This window comes from Bemisia tabaci, chromosome 2 (genome assembly GCF_918797505.1).
Source record: "Bemisia tabaci chromosome 2, PGI_BMITA_v3".
Classification (NCBI taxonomy): Eukaryota; Metazoa; Arthropoda; class Insecta; order Hemiptera; family Aleyrodidae; genus Bemisia; species Bemisia tabaci.
In genome coordinates this window covers 40,405,945-40,424,815 of record NC_092794.1, presented here as the reverse complement: position 1 = coordinate 40,424,815, position 18,871 = coordinate 40,405,945, and the positions used below count along the sequence as shown (strand labels likewise).

The window sequence follows — 18,871 nt, the reverse complement described above, 5'->3', positions numbered from 1 at the left end:
ATATAAATTCAAACTCATTCGAGCTCATATCCCTCCTTGGTTGAAAAACAATGGTCGGTAGAAGCTTTTAAATTTTATTAAGGAATTTAAGTTATAAAATATAATACCATGAATTTCGAACTTATTGAGAGCAACAGGGGGAACTCTATGATCGTGTATTAAGAGAGGGAGGGCCCTCAAGTCTGGTCTAACATAGCGTTGCGTCGTAGACATATGTAAAGCAACGATTTCCGCCAACTCAGGAAAAATAATCTCGACATTACAGAGCAAAGCACAGCACGAAGAAAACAGCATAAAAGGGCGCGAGCCGCAAAGGGTCGTTTTTTTAGCACCACGCTTCAAAAAAGGGTTGGGAATGGCAACAGCCGTGAGCAAGCTTGAGATAAGGCTGGAAACAAATCAAAGGCGTCTTGAGAGGTTTTCCGATTTAAAGCTACCAAGGAAGGCAACTTGTAGCGTGACCCCCTCCAGGATTTTTAGCACCAAATATGTATGTCAAGAAAAAAAAGTTAAATGAGAATTGAGTGTTTTTATTGAAAAAAATTACAAAATCTTACGGAAATTGACAAATTCCAAGCTTCTACATCGGATGACACGGCGGACTATACATTCGGCTGTTTTCAAAGTATTTTCCACCACTTTGAACACAAAGCTCCAGCAGTTCTGCCCATTTCACAAAGATCGTCTTTTCGAAGTCTTCTTGGCGGAACGTTTTGAAGAATTTTTGAAGAGCAGTTTGGATCTCGGCTATGGAATCAAACCGTGTGCCTCTCAGAAATGTCTTTAACTCTAGAAAGAGCCATTCCATAGCCGAAATCAAAACCGCTTTTCAAAAATTCTTCAAAACGTTCCCCCAAGAAGACTTCGAAAAGACGATCTTTGTGAAATGGGCAGAACTGCTGGAGCTTTGTGTTCAAAGTGGTGGAAAATACTTTGAAAATCAGCTGAATGTATAGTCCGCCGTGTCATCCCATGTAGAAGCTTGGAATTTGTCAATTTCCGTAAGATTTTGTAATTTTTTTCAATAAAAACACTCAATTCTCATTTAACTTTTTTTTCTTGACAAGCATATTTGTTGCTAAAAATCCTGGAGGGGGTCATGCTACAAGTCATTTTCAAAACCCTGTATCTCTGTCATTTTTTAAGCTAGAGAGTTGTTCTTGGTCGTGTTTTATTGGTAATTGCGTCTACTTTAAGCACACTTAAACCGCAAATCAATAGCTGTTTTTGTTCGCTCAAAACCCGGAAGTGTGCAAAACTTCTTGAACACCCTATGTATTTCATCAAAATCAGAACGTACGGAAATTTTTAACTTAAATCGACACCAATAAATCCAAAATCGGCCCATCCCTGCCCACAATCCCGACCCCTAAAGGTGGGGAACAGAGCCTCCTTTCAAAAAAATTCAAGTTCGTTAAATTGGCGTAGAGACTCCGAAAAAATATGGATTCATAGGTAATAGACCCCAAAGAATCCAAATTTGAGAGTCCCGTTGTCCGCAGAGACTTTTCTGATGGGGCACAGGGGGTCTCAGAACTTTAAAATTTAACCGGTGTGGAGGTTACCTCTGTGCCCCATCAGAAAAGTCTCTGAGTATAACGGGACCCTCAAATTTGGAGTCCTTGGGGTCGATTACCCATGAATCCACATTTTTTCCACGTCAATTTAACGAACTTGAATTTTTTTGAAAGGGAGCTCTGTCCCCCACCTTTAGGGGTAGCTATTGTGGACAGGGATGGACTGATTTTGGATTTTTTGGTGTCGATTTAAGTTGAAAATTTCCGTACGTCCTGATTTTGATGCAATAATTTCAAAATTATGACATAAATCGTAGCTTTTGAAGTACGGACCCCCCTTTTACTCCCCAATAGACGCCAGGAGGGCTCTAGGACTATGAATAATTCGGATTCCTTGGGGTCGATTCCCTATTCGTCTCCGCGATCCTGAACTTCGTCCGACTCAGATGAACCGAAAAAAAGGCCTGGTACGGTAGGTCCGGACCACCCTGTATAAAAGGAAAATCTGCACAATTGCTCTTATTTTATTCATAGAGTACGGAATTCGAAGTAAAACAACCATAAGGACTACAAAAAAATACTAATAGGAATTATCGAAATTACTCTTTGGGGCCGTCCATAAATAATGTAAGGCAATTTTGCCGATTTTTAGACTCCCCCTCCCCCTCTCCTATCGTTTGATGCATAATTTAATGAAAACAGGTGTTGAAACAAATCGATATTGTTTTAAACATTAATAATACCAAACCAGTCCTAGGGAAGAACTACCACCCATAAAAATCTTAGCTCAAAATATTCATTTTCGCTCGAGTTATCTAGTGGACAAGATTTGACCTCCCCCCCCCCCCACTTTCGAGCCCCACCCCTTAAAATCTATTGCCTCAAATTTGAATTTTGTTTTCGCAAAATAGTAGTTCTAATGAGTCTGTACGAAATGAAAAATAATTGGTCAAAATGTCTTTCAACGTACGAAAGATATAACTACTCAAACATCGAGAAATGCTGACCTCTTTAAATACAGAGTTAACGAAAGAGATAGGGTTACAATTTTGTTTCAAGTACTCCTTAGCTACTTTTATACCATTTTCTCTAAAAACAGGATGGCTCAACAAGCAAACTCTGGTTGCCAAATTCCTCACCAGGTTAATCTTTTGTGCAAAGGGTTGTACTGACATGAAATTGAGATATCTACCCGAAAAAATGAGTTTGGAGAACCAAGCAGTTACAAATTTTCCTTCATATCTTTGTACAGATACGTCTAAGAAAATGGATGCCTTAAATTCTTTTTCTAGAGTAAAGGAGGGGTATCGATAAGGACCGATTTTGGCCCCACTTCAAAAAATCATCTGAACCCATATTTTAAGTACCTTAGGGTAGGTGCATTCTGGCGCAAAATGTTTTTGCGATTGGGCATCGTTTTCCTGTCAAAACAGCCGACTCAATTCTTCGGCTGAAAAATGGTTTTAATTTTATAACGAGCCCAAAAAAGTTTTGCTTCATGAATACGGGAGGTCCATGTACGTAATTTTTTGCGTACTTTTCAATGAAACAGGCAAAAATTGTCTAAACCCACTTTTAGTGGGTCATTCTGGACACTTTCAACGATTTTTGGCAATTTTTCACCCGTAACTAGATAACGGTTAATTATGCAACAAAAACAATTGCAGATTCAAAAAGAGCGTAAAAAATCCGTCAGAAATCATTGGTTAAACACTTTCTCAACTTAAACCGTCAACAAGAAAGAGAGCTCTAAACTTGAGAAAACCGAAAAACTGCATTTTTCCCGATTATTAGTCTTTATTTACCTCCAGCACAATTTTGCCATATCACCAAAATTCAACGGATTAAAGTTACATATCAGTACATGAAACAAACCAAAAATTACGGTGTGGAAAAATTGTGCTCATAGTTAAAAATAGACTTCAGTTGAATGGTACCATCCTTGAATAAAATATGAAAATTCTTTCACTCTCCGGAAAGATTCGCCAATCATTCATGGGATACCTGTTTCCGGGTAATTTTTTGCGTACTTTCGAAAATCATTCGTGGAAAATCATATTGAGTGTTCCATTCAGAGAATTTTTCGAGATTTTTGGGGGGTTTTTTGGGTTTTTTTAAGGGGGGTGGTTTGGGGTTTTTGGGGGGCTTGGGGAGGATTTTTTGTTTGTAATACAACAAAAACAAATTCAGAAATAACGCAGTAATTCGATAGGATTCGATACTTGAAACTCTCTCTCAGCTTGGACTAGCTACACGAAAAACGGTCTCAAACTCGAGAAGCTGGAAAAACAGCCTTTCCCCCAGCTTCCCATGCATAATTTACATCACTTGCTTAACAAAAGGTTTTTTTTGTTTTTTTCGTAAAACCCCTTTCAATGAAGTTTTTTTCTTACAATTATTATTATTTTTAGTATTATAATTTTTTTTTTTTTTTTTTTTTTTTTTTTTTTTTTTTTTTTGTAACTCAGAAGAGGGAACACTTCCGGCACAAGTATTACTGACGGGCCACAGGCCAAAGTCAGTAACACATACTATCTTGCTTGGAAAAAAAAGGGTAAACGTTATTTTAAAGTAAAATTTAAAAAAAAAATTAAAAAAAATTTTAAAAAAATTAAATTTTACGTGAAATCAAAAAATTATTCGATATTAAGAAACGACCTGACAATACTTGACGTGCTTATAGCGACGGACTTCTGCATTGAATGAAGCAGGTAACTGTTTATTCCGAGGTCTCGAAGATGTTGAACCGAACTTTTTGGAACTATCCCCGTTACTGACATTATCAGGGGCTTGATACAAACAATATTCAGGTTCCATAATCGCTTCATTTCTGCAGCTAAGGGCAGATATTTTACCATCTTCTCCTGATACTTCAGCTCCAAGTTATGATTATTAGGGATGCTAATATCTATGATGTAAGCGGTGCGATCTCGCTTATCAACAAGCACTATGTCCGGTCTGTTTGCCATGATGGTTTTATCGGTTAGGATCGGGTTATCCCAATAGAGCCGGAAGCGCTGATTCTCCATTATAATTATTATAATTATAATAATCACTATTTTTACCATTATTACTATTTTTTTTTTTTTTTTTTTTTATATTATTTTTTTTTTTTAACTCTGAAGAGGGAACACTTTCGGTACAAGTATTATTGACGGGCCACAGGCCAAAATCAGCAACACATACTATCTTGCTTGAATAAAAAGTGAATGTTATTTTATAGTAAAATTAAATAATTTAAAAAAATTAAATTTTAATTGAAATCAAAAAATTACTCGATATTAAGAAACGACCTGATCACTGACTAGGGGCTGCAAACCCCCAGCCAGGGATGCGCAGCTGGTTTTTCAAGGAGGGACAAGCCCAACTTTACTTCCTCGGACGCCTCTGGCGATGTTTTGGCCACGAGGATGTCCAGCCGCTTGCTCGGGTACCGCGGGGTCGCCAGCCCTCGAAAGGGCCTCCCGTACGATATTGAGGTCGCCACTGAGGTTCTGAGGTTATTATTATTATTTATGTTCTTATATCACGTCTCAAGGACGGCAGATTTTTCCTAGCGGCCGAAGTACCAGAAATGTACCTCACTTCTCAGGTACTTCAGTCCATGACTTTTCTGACAATATGAGCTGTCGTCAAGATGACTGTCTTTTGGAGAGCGCTGAGGTTGTGTCTGCCCGGAATCTCTGAGATTGCCTTAGCTGCACTTTTAGAAATGGTGCCTGTTGCTCCAATTATTACCGGAACAACTCGTGTTTTCATCCCCCAAATTCTTTGCGTTTCGATTGCCACGTTCTTATATTTGGTTCGCTTTTCGGCTTCTTTCTGGACGATGTTGTAGTCTGAGGGGATAGCAACGTCGATAATGATGCAGGTCTTCTCCTTTTTGTTTTTGATTATAATATCTGGTTTGTTCGCCGGAACGCATCTGTCGGTTTGTATTTCCGTATTCCAGATTATTGTAACGTCTGCGGATTCAGTAACCGGGTCCAGTTTGTGCTTGTACCATTTTTCGCATGGATCAATGTTGTAGTGTTTGCAGATGTTCCAGTGGAAATGGCTTCCGACTGCATCGTGGCGTTCAATGTATTCTCTGTTTGCGAGGATTGGGCATGCAGATACTATATGATGTATGGTTTCAGGCTCAGTTTTACAGAGGCGGCATTTCGGATCCACTACTTGTGTTCCTCGGTTACGCAGTATCCGCTCAAGGCATCAGACCACTCCCAGACCGCATAAAAGCACTGATGGAATACCCACCTCCAGCAGATGCGCACGGTCTACGAAGATTCCTGGGCATGATGAACTTTTATCGCCTTTTCCTGCCAGACACTGCCCAATAACAAGCACCCCTACACGAAGCACTCATTGGCATAAAAGGGAATCAACCGATTCACTGGACATTTTCCCTTCTAGACGTCTTCGAAGCCTGCAAACAAAGCCTCGGAGATGCCACACTCCTCGCGCACCCAAGCGCCGACGCACTCTAAGTATAGGCCTCTTCTCAGACGCTTCGAAAGCATCGATTGGAGCCTGTCTACAGCAACTCGTCGACAACAAGTAGCAACCTCTCGGCTTCTTCTCGAAAAAGCTCAATCCACGGAAACAGGAATGGCCCACGCCGCACAGAGAACCCCTGGGCGTGTACGAAGCAATCCGCCATTTCAGACCGGCAGTTGAAGGTCAGGACTTCACGATCTATACAGATCATAAGCCACTAACCTACGTCTTCGACAAGAAACATGGAAACCTGCCGCCCGTCCAAATGAACCAACTTGCATTCATATTCCAGTTCACAACGGACATCCAGTACATACCGGGTTCCGCCAACGTCGTCGCTGACGCATTCTCTAGAATCGAAGCGATCACTTCCACAAACCAGATCGACTTCAACACACTTGCCGCAGCACAGAAAGACGACCCAGAGCTACCAGAACTCTTGAAGGACGACAAACTTTCAATCAAACTCACGCTCATTTCCGTCCCAGGAACAGACATCAAAATCTACTGCGACTCTACAACGCAGCAAAGACCCTATGTCCCATTCCCACTCAGACAAAGGATCTTCAAACAACTTCACAACCTGAGCCACCCCGGCACCAGAGCAACACAGAAACTCATCTCCGATCGCTACGTCTGGCCAAAAATGCACATTGACTGCCGGAGATAGACCCAAGCCTGCCAAGAGTGTCAACGAGCTAAAGTCCCCGGCACGCACACTCACCTCTAGGTACCATCAACACTCCATCCAACCGATTCCAGCACATCCACATCGACTTGATCGGACCTCTTCCCCTGGCGCAAAACTACAAGTATTGCCTCACGGTCATCGACCGCTACACCCGCTGGCCAGAAGCACAACCTCTAGAGGGTATCGCAGCTGAAGAAGTCGCAACAGCCCTCCTAAACTGCTGGATTTCAAGATTCGGTTCACCTTCCCAGCTCACAAGTGATCGAGGTCGACAATTTGAAACTCACCTCTTCCGAGCCTTGGAGAAACAGCTGGGAATCAACCACATCCGGTCAACTCCATACCACCCCGCAGCAAACGGAATGGTTGAACGGATGCACAGACACCTCAAGAGCGCCATCATATGCCACCCAAACTCTACATGGCTAGAAGCTCTCCCACTAGTACTTCTAGGCATGAGATCTGTCTTTAGAGAAGACGCCCAAGCAACACCAGCAGAGCTGACCTATGGCGAACCTGTACGCCTCCCAGGGGAACTACTGGTCACAAACCCAACTCAAGACAACCCCGCAGAATACGTCAGCAAACTGCGCACCCAGATGGCAAATCTTCGGCCTAAACCTGCCTCTCGCCATGGCACAGAAAGCACGTTCATATTCAAGGACCTGAAAACGTGCTCCCACGCCTTCCTCAGGGACGACACAAGCCGCAAGTCTCTGCAGCCCCCCTACACTGGGCCATACAAAATCGTAGAGCGTACCGACAATATGTACAAACTTCTGATAAAAGGCAGGCAAGTCAACATCAGCATCGACCGCCTTAAACCGGCCTACATCCTACCCGAAGAACCAGCCTCTGTACAGCTCGCACATCCCAAAACCACTCCGGCCCCAGCTGCGGCCCCGCTCCCAACACCCAACGAAGCGGAGACCAAAGCTCCGGAATACAGGACTCGATCAGGGAGGAAAGTGCACTTCCACTTCCCGGACTTGGTCAAACAATGAAAAAAGCACAAACCCAATCAATCAAGTAGCTTTCCCGCGGAAAATTGTACCCCAGCCTCACCTATAAAAAGGTCCTCAATCCAGCCACAGCATTCAGTCTTCCGCCCACGAGCCATGGCGACAGTCGACAAGCTATTCCACCTGACAGCCCGCTTCATCCAACACAATTACTTACATGAAGAACCATCAACTTTCTCCTGGCGGCTGCCACATAACAACTTTTTGGACCAAGAAGTACATAAAAAAAACAGCCAGCAAACCACCTCTGGCACAAAGGAACACACGAAACCAGGCAGCAGATGGGCTCAAACCACCAAAAACTTTGCGGCGCAATATGGTATGGCTTGCGCCCAGCAGAAAATAGCAATCTTCAAGTCCAAATCAAGAAGACAAGTTCAGCGATCACGAGGCCTACACCATAATGCAGGCACTCAAATCCATCCCCCCAAAACCCGCATCTTCACCATCCCTAAAGCCCAACTCCATTTAGTTCCTCCCGAAATATTTTTATTTGCCCCACCCATTTACCAGCATAACTTCAATCCTACGCCTCACCCCAAATTTGTCATATGTGCCTCTCCTGCTCTTCTCTAGGTACTTGTAAATTAAAATCGTGTCTACCATGCACTCATCTTTCTTGGCCCTGCCAGGATATTCCTGAAAACTACACCGTTGCCGGACTGACAAAACAGCAAAATACTTTGGAGAAGAAAAGCCGATTCCTCCAAGAAGCCAGCAAGACATGCCCAGACCTCATACCAAAATTCACCAAGTTCTTAGAGACTCCGTCTCAGCCGTAGGGGAGTACTGTAGCGGCCAATCACCGCCTCTCCTGTGCGGTGCATCCCAAGCTCGCCCGTGATTGGCCGACACGATCGCACCCCGAGGGTATAAGGGCAGCGCCCCCGGACCACAACGGCACTCGTGCTCAGTCCTCAAGTCCAGTCGCTCCAGCCACGCTGCTCCAGTCTTCGCTCGCTCCAGGCGCCATCCATCCTGTCTTTCACCACCATCTAAAACGGCCCTTCTCAGGGCCACCACATCACTTGAGCACCCACACCTACATACCAATCATATCAAACTCACAAAACACAAAAAACACACCAAACACATAGTCACAAATATTAAGCAAATCAAATACATCAAACACACCGAAAACATCAAGCATACCAAACATATGTATCCAACACATCAAACACACCAAACGTATCAAACTCATTAAACACAAAAAGCACACCAAACACATACAACACAAAAATTTCATCAAGCAAATCAAATACATCGAACACGCCGAAGACATCACATAGACCAAACACGCCAAACATATCGAAAAGATCAAACACACTAATTTTGCCGAACACTTTGGGGGCTTCACGCCAAACACATCAAACACATTAGACACATCAAACTTACCGAACACATTAAACTCATCGAACACTTCAAACGCCATACAAATCAAACAAACCAAACAAATAAAACGCACCAAACACATTGAACACGCCAAATACACGGAACACACTAAACTTATCAAGCAAATCAAACACGTTAAACACATCGAAAAGACCGAAAACATCAAATACACCAAACATTTTAGGGGCTTCACACCAAACACACCAACACATCAAACACATTAAACACATCAAACTCACCGAACACTTCAAACAGTCCAATCACATCCAACACATCAAACACACCATACATACATACCAAACATATCAAACTCACTAAACAAAAAAACACACCAAACACATAGTCACAAATATTGAGCAAATCAAATACATCAAACACACCGGAAACATCAAGCAGACCAAACACTTTAAACACACCCAACACATCAAACAAACCAAACGTATCGGCCGTTTTTTCCAGCTTCTCGAGTTTGAGACCGTTTTTCGTGTAGACAGTCCAAGCTGAGAGAGCGTGTCAAGTATCGAATCCTATCGAATTTCTGCGTTCTTTCTGAATTTATTATTGTTTTTGTTGTATTACAAACAAAAAATTCTCCCCAAGCCCCTCAAAAACCCCAAACCACCCCCTTAAAAAAAACCCAAAAAACCCCCCAAAAATCGTGAAAAATCGTGAAAAATTCTCTGAATGGAACACTCAATATGATTTTTCACGAATGATTTTCGAAAGTACGCAAAAAATTACCCGGAAACAGGTATCCCATGAATGATTGGCGAATCTTTCCGGAGAGTGAAAGAATTTTCATATTTTATTCAAGGATGGTACCATTCAACTGAAGTCTATTTTTAACTATGAGCACAATTTTTCCACACCGTAATTTTTGGTTTGTTTCATGTACTGATATGTAACTTTAATCCGTTGAATTTTGGTGATATGGCAAAATTGTGCTGGAGGTAAATAAAGACTAATAATCGGGAAAAATGCAGTTTTTCGGTTTTCTCAAGTTTAGAGCTCTCTTTCTTGTTGACGGTTTAAGTTGAGAAAGTGTTTAACCAATGATTTCTGACGGATTTTTTACGCTCTTTTTGAATCTGCAATTGTTTTTGTTGCATAATTAACCGTTATCTAGTTACGGGTGAAAAATTGCCAAAAATCGTTGAAAGTGTCCAGAATGACCCACTAAAAGTGGGTTTAGACAATTTTTGCCTGTTTCATTGAAAAGTACGCAAAAAATTACGTACATGGACCTCCCGTATTCATGAAGCAAAACTTTTTTGGGCTCGTTATAAAATTAAAACCATTTTTCAGCCGAAGAATTGAGTCGGCTGTTTTGACAGGAAAACGATGCCCAATCGCAAAAACATTTTGCGCCAGAATGCACCTACCCTAAGGTACTTAAAATATGGGTTCTGATGATTTTTTGAAGTGGGGCCAAAATCGGCCCTCATCGATACCCCTCATTTATATCATTTTCAAAGGAATTGAAAAATTCGAAAATCCTTTCAAATTAATTTTTCTGACAGCAGATGAAAATATTGTCCACAAATCTCTTATTAAAAAACAACCTGAAAGCCAAATAATTTAAGATGTTTTCCTCCAGGTCTTCTAGGATTAGATTCGCCACTACGGCACTAATTGGACCTCCCATTGTTACTCCACTGATCTGTTTGTAAAAATCGTTTTAAAATTGGAACACGGTTGACTCTGAACATGATTTTACTCCAAACAGAAACTCGTTTTTTGGTAGAGCCGTGTGAGCTTTGATTCCATCACATTTTTTGGAAATAACTTCTAATGCATAGCTAATACGGATATTCGTATACATAGATACTATGTCTGATGAGGCTAACATATAATCTTTTGGTACTGGGTCCATGGTCTTCAAAAATTCAACAAATTCAAATGAGTTCTTCACCGTGTTAGCTGTTTTTTCAACAATCTTACTGAAAACGTTTCCAAAAAGTTTTTAAAAATTGTAAAATGGACTTTGGATAGCAGTAACAATGAGTCTGAGATGCATTCCCTCTTTATGCGTTTTTACAAGGCCATTCTTTAACATGGCAAAGCGTTTGTTATCATTAAATCTTGAGCTACATTTTTTTAAATGTAATCCTTGCTTAACCAATTTTTTACGATGACGTTATTTTTATTTTGCAGTGAGAGCGTTAAGCAACGACTCATTTTTTTGTAAATTTTGATAACAGTTCTACCATTTTTTCCTTGTAGTCTGTCTTTTCCATTATCACTGTTTAGTTCGACTTGTCCGCAATAAGAATTGACAAATTTTTATTTTTAAGCAGGATTTTTTTGTTTTCAGCATATGGCTGTAGAATTTAAAATAATTCTACCTGGTCGAGACTCAAACTTTTTTTCTTAGTAAAGATATATCTTTCACAAAAACGGAACATGATCGACCCAACTGAGTTGCGAATTTTTTTAGATAAACTCTCATTTTTGTATTTAATTTTCGACTCAATGTTGGCAAATGTGTTAAACACATTTGTTGTACATACAGGAATATCCAAAAGTCACCTACCACCCCTATAATTTTCTTCCTAAGCGAGATAAAAGTTTGAAACCTTGGGAATGTTCCTCGGTTTAAGGTAGGGGTGTTCAAACGAATTCTTGCCGGAACACTTTGATATCGTTTCTTATTGAAACTGGCGCAGTCGCGACAGTGGCGATGATATCGACAACAGCCGGCCTTATCGGATTTTTGAGAGCTCGCACTCAATGCATTGATGCCCCGTGTGTCGGTTTATCAGATTGCCTGGCGCGGCGGCGCGTAAAATATATGTACAAATGTCAACAGCTTATTTTCGTCATCTCCGAAAACTCTGATCACTATCGGCATGAGCGCTCTTATCGTAAATTTTTCTTAACGGAACTGTTTCGGTAGCTTACCGACAACCGATAGAACAGCCCTAGTTTAAGTTAGCAACTTTTTGGTCCCCCCCAAAATTTTGGGGGGCGGCCCCCCCTAAGGGGGGCGGGGGCTAAGTTTTTTTTCCAAATGGCATTCCCCCTTTTGTGATACCTGATTCGAAAAATATTAAAAAAAGAAACTTTTTGGAGCAAACCGCAGGTCGGAATGTTGATTTTTGAAAAAAATGGCGGCCGGTCAAAGTTCAAAATGTCGGAAAGAGCCTCCCAAAAAGTGGCCCCTTTTTTGAAACTCGGGGATTTCATTCGTATGTGGCTGAAATGAAACCTTATGGTGAGACAAGCCTCCAGTAAAAATTTTAGCTTGAGTATACGTCTAGTTTCCGAGATACAGCGTTGCAAAGTTTGCATATTTAAGCTTTAAAAATTCGCATATTTTCAAGTATCTTATTGTCGAAAACACCTCCATCGGACATTTTATGATATTTTGTGACATTTAACCAACATTTAGTCTTATTATTGATTGCATACATCTATTGATACAATAATACTGCTAATTCTCTTGATACAACGTTGCAAAGTTGACACCAAAGACCTATAAAAAATGCTCAGTTTGGTTAGTTTTTTTATAAAAAGACGAACTTACTGATCACCAAAATATATTTTTATGGGGTTTAGGTGTGATTTTATAATAAGATACGTCTTCCATATAGGCCTTACCGCGAGCGTAAGCACAGATTCAATGATACAGCGTTGCAAAGTTTATTTATTTGAGCTTCAAAAATGTTTATATTTTGAAGTTCCGCGTTTAAAGAGCGATTTTCGTGGATCTTGTTTTCGAATTTGAGGAGTAAAATCTACCCACGTGTCATTTGTAGATGTATGTTCGAATAAACAGGGATAATTTGATTGGTGGTGGTACAGCGTTGCCAAGCTAACAACGTTAAACTCTTGAAATTATTATTTATGGTAGTTAAAGATGACGTCTATGAATGTAATACCTGATATCAAGGCAAAATATCGAGGGTTGATGTCAGTTCCGAGTGACAATTGGTATTGGCAAAAATACTATGATCAAGTTTATTAATACTTCTTTTAAAACGATAAATAAATGAGAAATTAAAATAAGGAATCCTCTAAGAATTGATATTTATGATTTTTGTTTTTTATAACTTTGCTTTACTTTTTTAATTTTTATTTTATTTATTTTACATGTTTAATGTTTTTACATTTTTAATTTTTTTACATTTTTAAATAACAATTATAATTTTTTTTATTTTTTTCTTCATTTTTTTCCATTTTTTATATTATTTATTTATTTATTTTTTTTTTTGCATGAATTTATCACACATCGGTACAAGTTCTGCCTGCAAATCTATGGACAATGTCTTGACACTCTTGACACTGTCGCTAATCTTAAACTTTAACATTAAGAAAAAAAAAGAAAAAACAAATAAATTTTTAAATGAACACTAAAGGAACAAGAACGGATGCAATGGATGAACGCATTATTTTTTCAAGGCGTAATAAATGTATTCTCTAGATCAAGATTAATTTATACTTAAAAAAACTCGAAATATTCCGTATTCTATATTTATTTTTTAATTTTTCTTAACAAAAGGTCGAATTGGCAACTATGGCGAGTCAGAATTTGTTGGATTTTGTAAGAAACGCTGATGATGAGTATTCCATTAAGCATGACAAAGTCTCTTGAATTTGATTTTGAAATCAGATTATTATTTTTGGAAGTATCCTAATTTTAAAATTATTTTATGTATAAATGTTGAAGGAAAACAAAAAAATAGGCAACAGTGTAATTTTTATACCAATTGTGATCTAGTTCTAACTAGAGTCCTAACATTTTGCTTTAAAATACCGAGACATGTTTGATCGAAGTTTTTTTTTAATAAAAAAATATTAGAAAAGACATGTTCAGAGGTATAAGATGTAAACTTTGCAACGCTGTGTTACTTGAAATTATTGTAGCCTTACATCAATGCACTATGCATCCAAGAGTGCCACTAGGGGTTAATCTCGTGCCACAAAATACAATTGGACATTCACTAAAATTGGTTTTTAAATAAGAAACTCAAAAATATGAGTATTTTTAAAGCTCAGAAAGGTAAACTTTGCAACGTTGCACTACCTAAACAGGGGTCATACATAAGCTGAAACTTTTACTGGAGACTTGCTTTATCATTATGCTTCATTTACGCTTTGTTTCAGTATTGTAAAGTTCACTCTTATGTTAGTTTTAGGAAGATAATATTTGAAAATATGAAGATTTTTAAAGCTTAAATATGCAAACTTTGCAACGTTGTATCTCCGAAACCAGACGTATACTCACGCTAAAATTTTTACTGGAGTCTTGGGTCATCATAAGGTTTCGTTTAGGCCACATTTGAATGAAATCCCCGAGTTTCACAAAAGGGGCCAAAAAAGGCCCTTTTTTTGGGAGGCTCTTTGGCATCTCCGTCTTTTATCGGCGGATTGGTCTGAAACTCAGAATCCCAGGGTTCTTCGGGACGAGAAAAACGATTCTGGCATTAGTTTTCCAGAAATATCAGTCCTTTTCTAAATGGCGGCGGTTAAAATGGTGGATTAGAGCGGGAACTGGATATTTAGGCTGCTTATCGTCGGATTTGTATGATACTTGGTATCCGGGGGTATTTTGGCACGAGAAGAAAGAATCTTTCATTGGATTTTTGAAATTTTTAAAAACTTTCAAAGTTCGGCAAAAATGCGAATGGCGATGATGGATGCGGATTTTCCGTTCTTTTCCCGCCACCATTTTGACGATATTCAGTGTTTCAAAAATCTAATGAAAGATTAATTTTTTCGAGCCAAAAACCACCACAGTATTGACTTTTGTGCAAACCCATCGGTAAACATCCTCGATATGGATTTTCCGTCATTTTTTCACCGCCATTTTAAAGTTTTTAAAAATTTCAAAAATCCAATGAAAGATTCGTTCTTTTCGTGCCGAAATACCCCCGGATAACAAGTTTCATACAAATCCGTTGATAAGCAGCCTAAATATCCACTTCCCGCTCTAAGCCGCCATTTTAACCGCCACCATTTTGAAAAGGAGTCACATTTCTGGAAAACTAATGCCAGAATCGTTTTTCTCGTCCCAAAAAACCCTACTGTACTGAGTTTCAGACCAATCCGCCGATAAAAAACGGAGATGCCAAATTTCCGCCATTTTGAACTTTGACCTGCCGCCATTTTGTCAAAAATCAACATTTTGACCTGCGGTTTGCGCCAAAATTTTTTTTTTATTATCACTCGAATGAGGTATCACAAAAGGGGGGTTGCCATTTGAGAAAAAAAGTTACCCCCCGCCCCCCTTAGGGGAGGCCGCCCCCCAACATTTTGGGGGGGCCAAAAAGTTGCTACCTTAAACCGAGGAGCATTCCCAATATATGAACATGTTGTTAAAATGTTAGATGAACATGTGCAAAGAATTTCGAAGGAGGGTTGCCGAAACAAGTTTCGATTGAGTGTCACCTGAGAAAAGTTGACGGGGACGTCCCGTGAAGGGATGACGGCAGAGTGTTGACGTATAGAGATATGTTGCGTTGTAAGGTGCCCGATAAGCTCTTGGAAGATGGGCACATTTGGCGTTTGGGTAAACTGAGTTACTTCTCATCAAGTAAAACTCGGCTAATAGCTCAGTATTTGATTTGATCCAATTACCTGAGTATGAATATGAATAGATAGTTTGTGACGGAGGCTAAAAACTGAATACAAACCAAACTGTTTTTCATCGGCCACTTTCAGCTGTTCTTTTCCCACGACTTTTATCAACTCCTCAGCTCTGGCGTTTTTCTCTGTCAACTCAACTTCTTTCACAGCTAATTCTTTCTGCAACCCATCCACCTATGACGAAAAGGATAAAGTAATAAAATCCAATTGATTTGGAACATTTGCTATTTTGTTATCAAGCGATGATTATTTAAAACACTGCGCTTGAAAACTTAAATTTCTTGGAAGCACTTATTTTTTGACATATTTCTTTTTATTCCCCAAGTTGGTAATGGAGAATACTTCTGTTCCATCAAATGAGCGCATCATGAAAATTACACGCATGCCAGTGCCTAAGTATTGGGAGGCCCTCTAGAACGAACCATATGGACTTTACAAGTCGATCATCTGAGTGTATTTTTGTTCTTTTTTTTGAACTTGCTACATCAATTTGTCCTCACTCCATGTTGTGAAGGGGACCCTGACTCCCAGTCTTTATAAGGGACCGTAGCAGTTATGGGCAAAATGGGTCAACTTTAAATTTATTGGAACAGAATTGATCCGAGTCAGTTTTTAACGTAATTTTCATTGATGAGAAAATTTCAAAAAGATTGGAGACCCGCATTTCAGGTGCAGCCTCCTTTCTCTAGCAGTGGCAGGGGAGCTATGCGACCATACATTTTGGATTCCTCAGGGTCAATTATACACACTAATTACATTATTCACTTTTCTTTCCGTGAGATCCTACATTGACTTTAACACCACAGAGAGTTTGTTTAGGGGAATACCGGATGCAGCCCCCTTGTAGGGGCGTTGGGCTCGGATGGGCCAATTTTGAACCTTCAGAGGTCAGTTCAGGTTCAAATTTGCCGCACCTTTAAATATCGATGCAATCAATTTGTGATACCAAAGGGAAGCCCAGCTTTTAAAATCACGACCCCCGCCCCTTCCATTTGTCTCTCAAAGGGGGCCGGCTTTTTAATTTAAATGTCTAGTTTAGAAGTTTCATTTTTGCAATCTTTTGATTGAATAATTTTGTGGTGTTTTAATCTTGTTTGAATGGTTTTTGCAGATTCTAAAATTTCATTACCGGATGAATTCCAAGGGTTTATAGGTAATGAAGCGACAGGAAACAAATGATACATTATACACTGCCGTGCTAAGAACAACACTAAATGACCGTTTGAGCATTAACAAATTTGCATGATAATACAATAATCTTCTGGGCAAATTTTGACCGTTTGAAAAGTTAATTCACCTTTCCCAGTTAAAATTTTTCAATGGAACTTCATGGTGTTTACCACGGAAAATGGGGCGTAAAAAGTTTCACCACGGAGCACTGCACCATGGAGAGAACCATGAAGAGGACCATGGAAAATGTCACCACGGAAAATTTCAACATTGAAATCCATTAGACCGTGGGTCAGCAAGGGGTAACCCCCCCCCCCCCCCCCGGGGAATTTTGAAGATGGTGATGTTCTTGAAACTCTCAACTTGTAGAATAAGATTTTTCTTGTTTACGCGAATTCTATTGTGGTGGGGGGAGTAAGCCCCCCCTAAACCCCCCAAAATTGCTCAGAATTCCGACTTTTCCGCGAATTTTCCCATTTTTCTCGAAAAGGCTTGATTTCAGGGCAAAACTCCTCATAACCATTCTGAAAGCTCGTGAAATATTGGTAAAGAAAAATTGTAAGTGACTTTGGCCATTACCCGTTGTCCGCCCGGATCCCCGTGGTCCCGGCCCCCCGGTTAGGGTGCTTAAAATGTCAAAATATCTCAAATTTCCGCGAAAATGACCGTTTCGCCGCGATTTCTCGCCAATAACGCGGAGAAGGTTGGTAATATCGTAAAATTGTTTATTCCTAAAATGATAGAGCATTAATTGTTCATTCGAGGGGCGGCCTAACTCCTCGTGGGGGGAGGGGGTCCCTCAGCAGTACCCACCATATAAAGACCGTCAAGATTGGCCGCTTCCTTGAGGTAGCGTTATGCGCAAAAATGGGCGGCAAAATGAAAACAAGTGGCGTTTTTTCTGAGAGAACATCAGTGCAACTTCTTGTGGGAGGTTGCAGGGGGGAGGAGGGTACATCCTCCTCCCTCCCCCTCCCCCTCCCCCTCCCCCTCCCCCTCCCCTCCCCCTCCCCCTCCCCCTCCCCCTCCTACCAAAAAATAATCACGAAAAACGTTAATTAAACGCGAAAATTCCACTTTGTAAGACGACTTTCAGGGCTTGTCATTAACACGCTTACACCAACATAATTTAACGAGGGGGAGGGGAGAAGGATTTATCTCCCCCTCCTCTTCCACCCCCTCCTCCTTCCCCAAAAAAATAATCACGAAAAAAGAGCCGTATGCAAAAACGACATTTTTCGCCCCCCCCCCCCCCCCCCTAAAACTTATTCAAACTTCGTCTTTTCCCGAGGCATGGAAGTTAGCTGAGATTATAGTTTTACCTAAACCGGGAAAACCAACTGAAAAAGTCTCATCATATCGTCCAATCTCACTTCCACCGCCATTTAGCAAACTCTTTGAACGCTGCTACTTAAAAAGATTGCTGCCGCTATTGAATGAAGGTAATATAATTCCAGATCATCAGTTCGGTTTTCGGGCTGGACATTCAACAATCGAGCAGGTACACAGGATGACGGCTCTTATAGAGAGGGCCTTAGAGGAGAAAAAAGTCTGTTAGGTGGCATTTCTTGACGTCGCACAGGCTTTTGATAAAGTATGGCAACTGGGTCTCCTCTGCAAGATCCGGATCCTATTGCCTGAAAATCACGTTCGGCTTTTAAAATCATACTTTCATGGTAGAAAATTCAGAGTACGTTTTAATAACTCTTATTCAAAATTCCACTCAATAACGGCAGGCATCCCTCAAGGTAGTGTACTAGGCCCTATTTTGTATAATATTTTTACCTATGATATCCCTAAGCTTATAGAAGGATTCATCGGCACTTTCGCTGACGATACTTCACCGGCAGAAATAGACAAAGACTTACATTCAGCTAACAACAAGTTACAAATTTCTCTAAATAACGTTTCTAATTGGGTGAAAATTAATGGCACAACTCTCAATGCTCAAAAATCTAATCATATTATCTTTACAAACAGAAAAATCACCCCAA

General features: G+C 40.2%; 1 protein-coding gene across 1 annotated transcript in view; it reads right to left on the bottom strand.

The window, feature by feature from the left end:
* Positions 1–18,871, bottom strand: part of LOC109037293 (dynein beta chain, ciliary) — a 684,333-nt gene that overhangs the window by 306,915 nt on the left and 358,547 nt on the right. Inside the window, exon 31 of the mRNA XM_072296415.1 lies at positions 15,755–15,881. Coding sequence (XP_072152516.1) covers positions 15,755–15,881 — 127 coding nt within the window. The remainder of the gene's footprint in view (positions 1–15,754; positions 15,882–18,871) is intronic.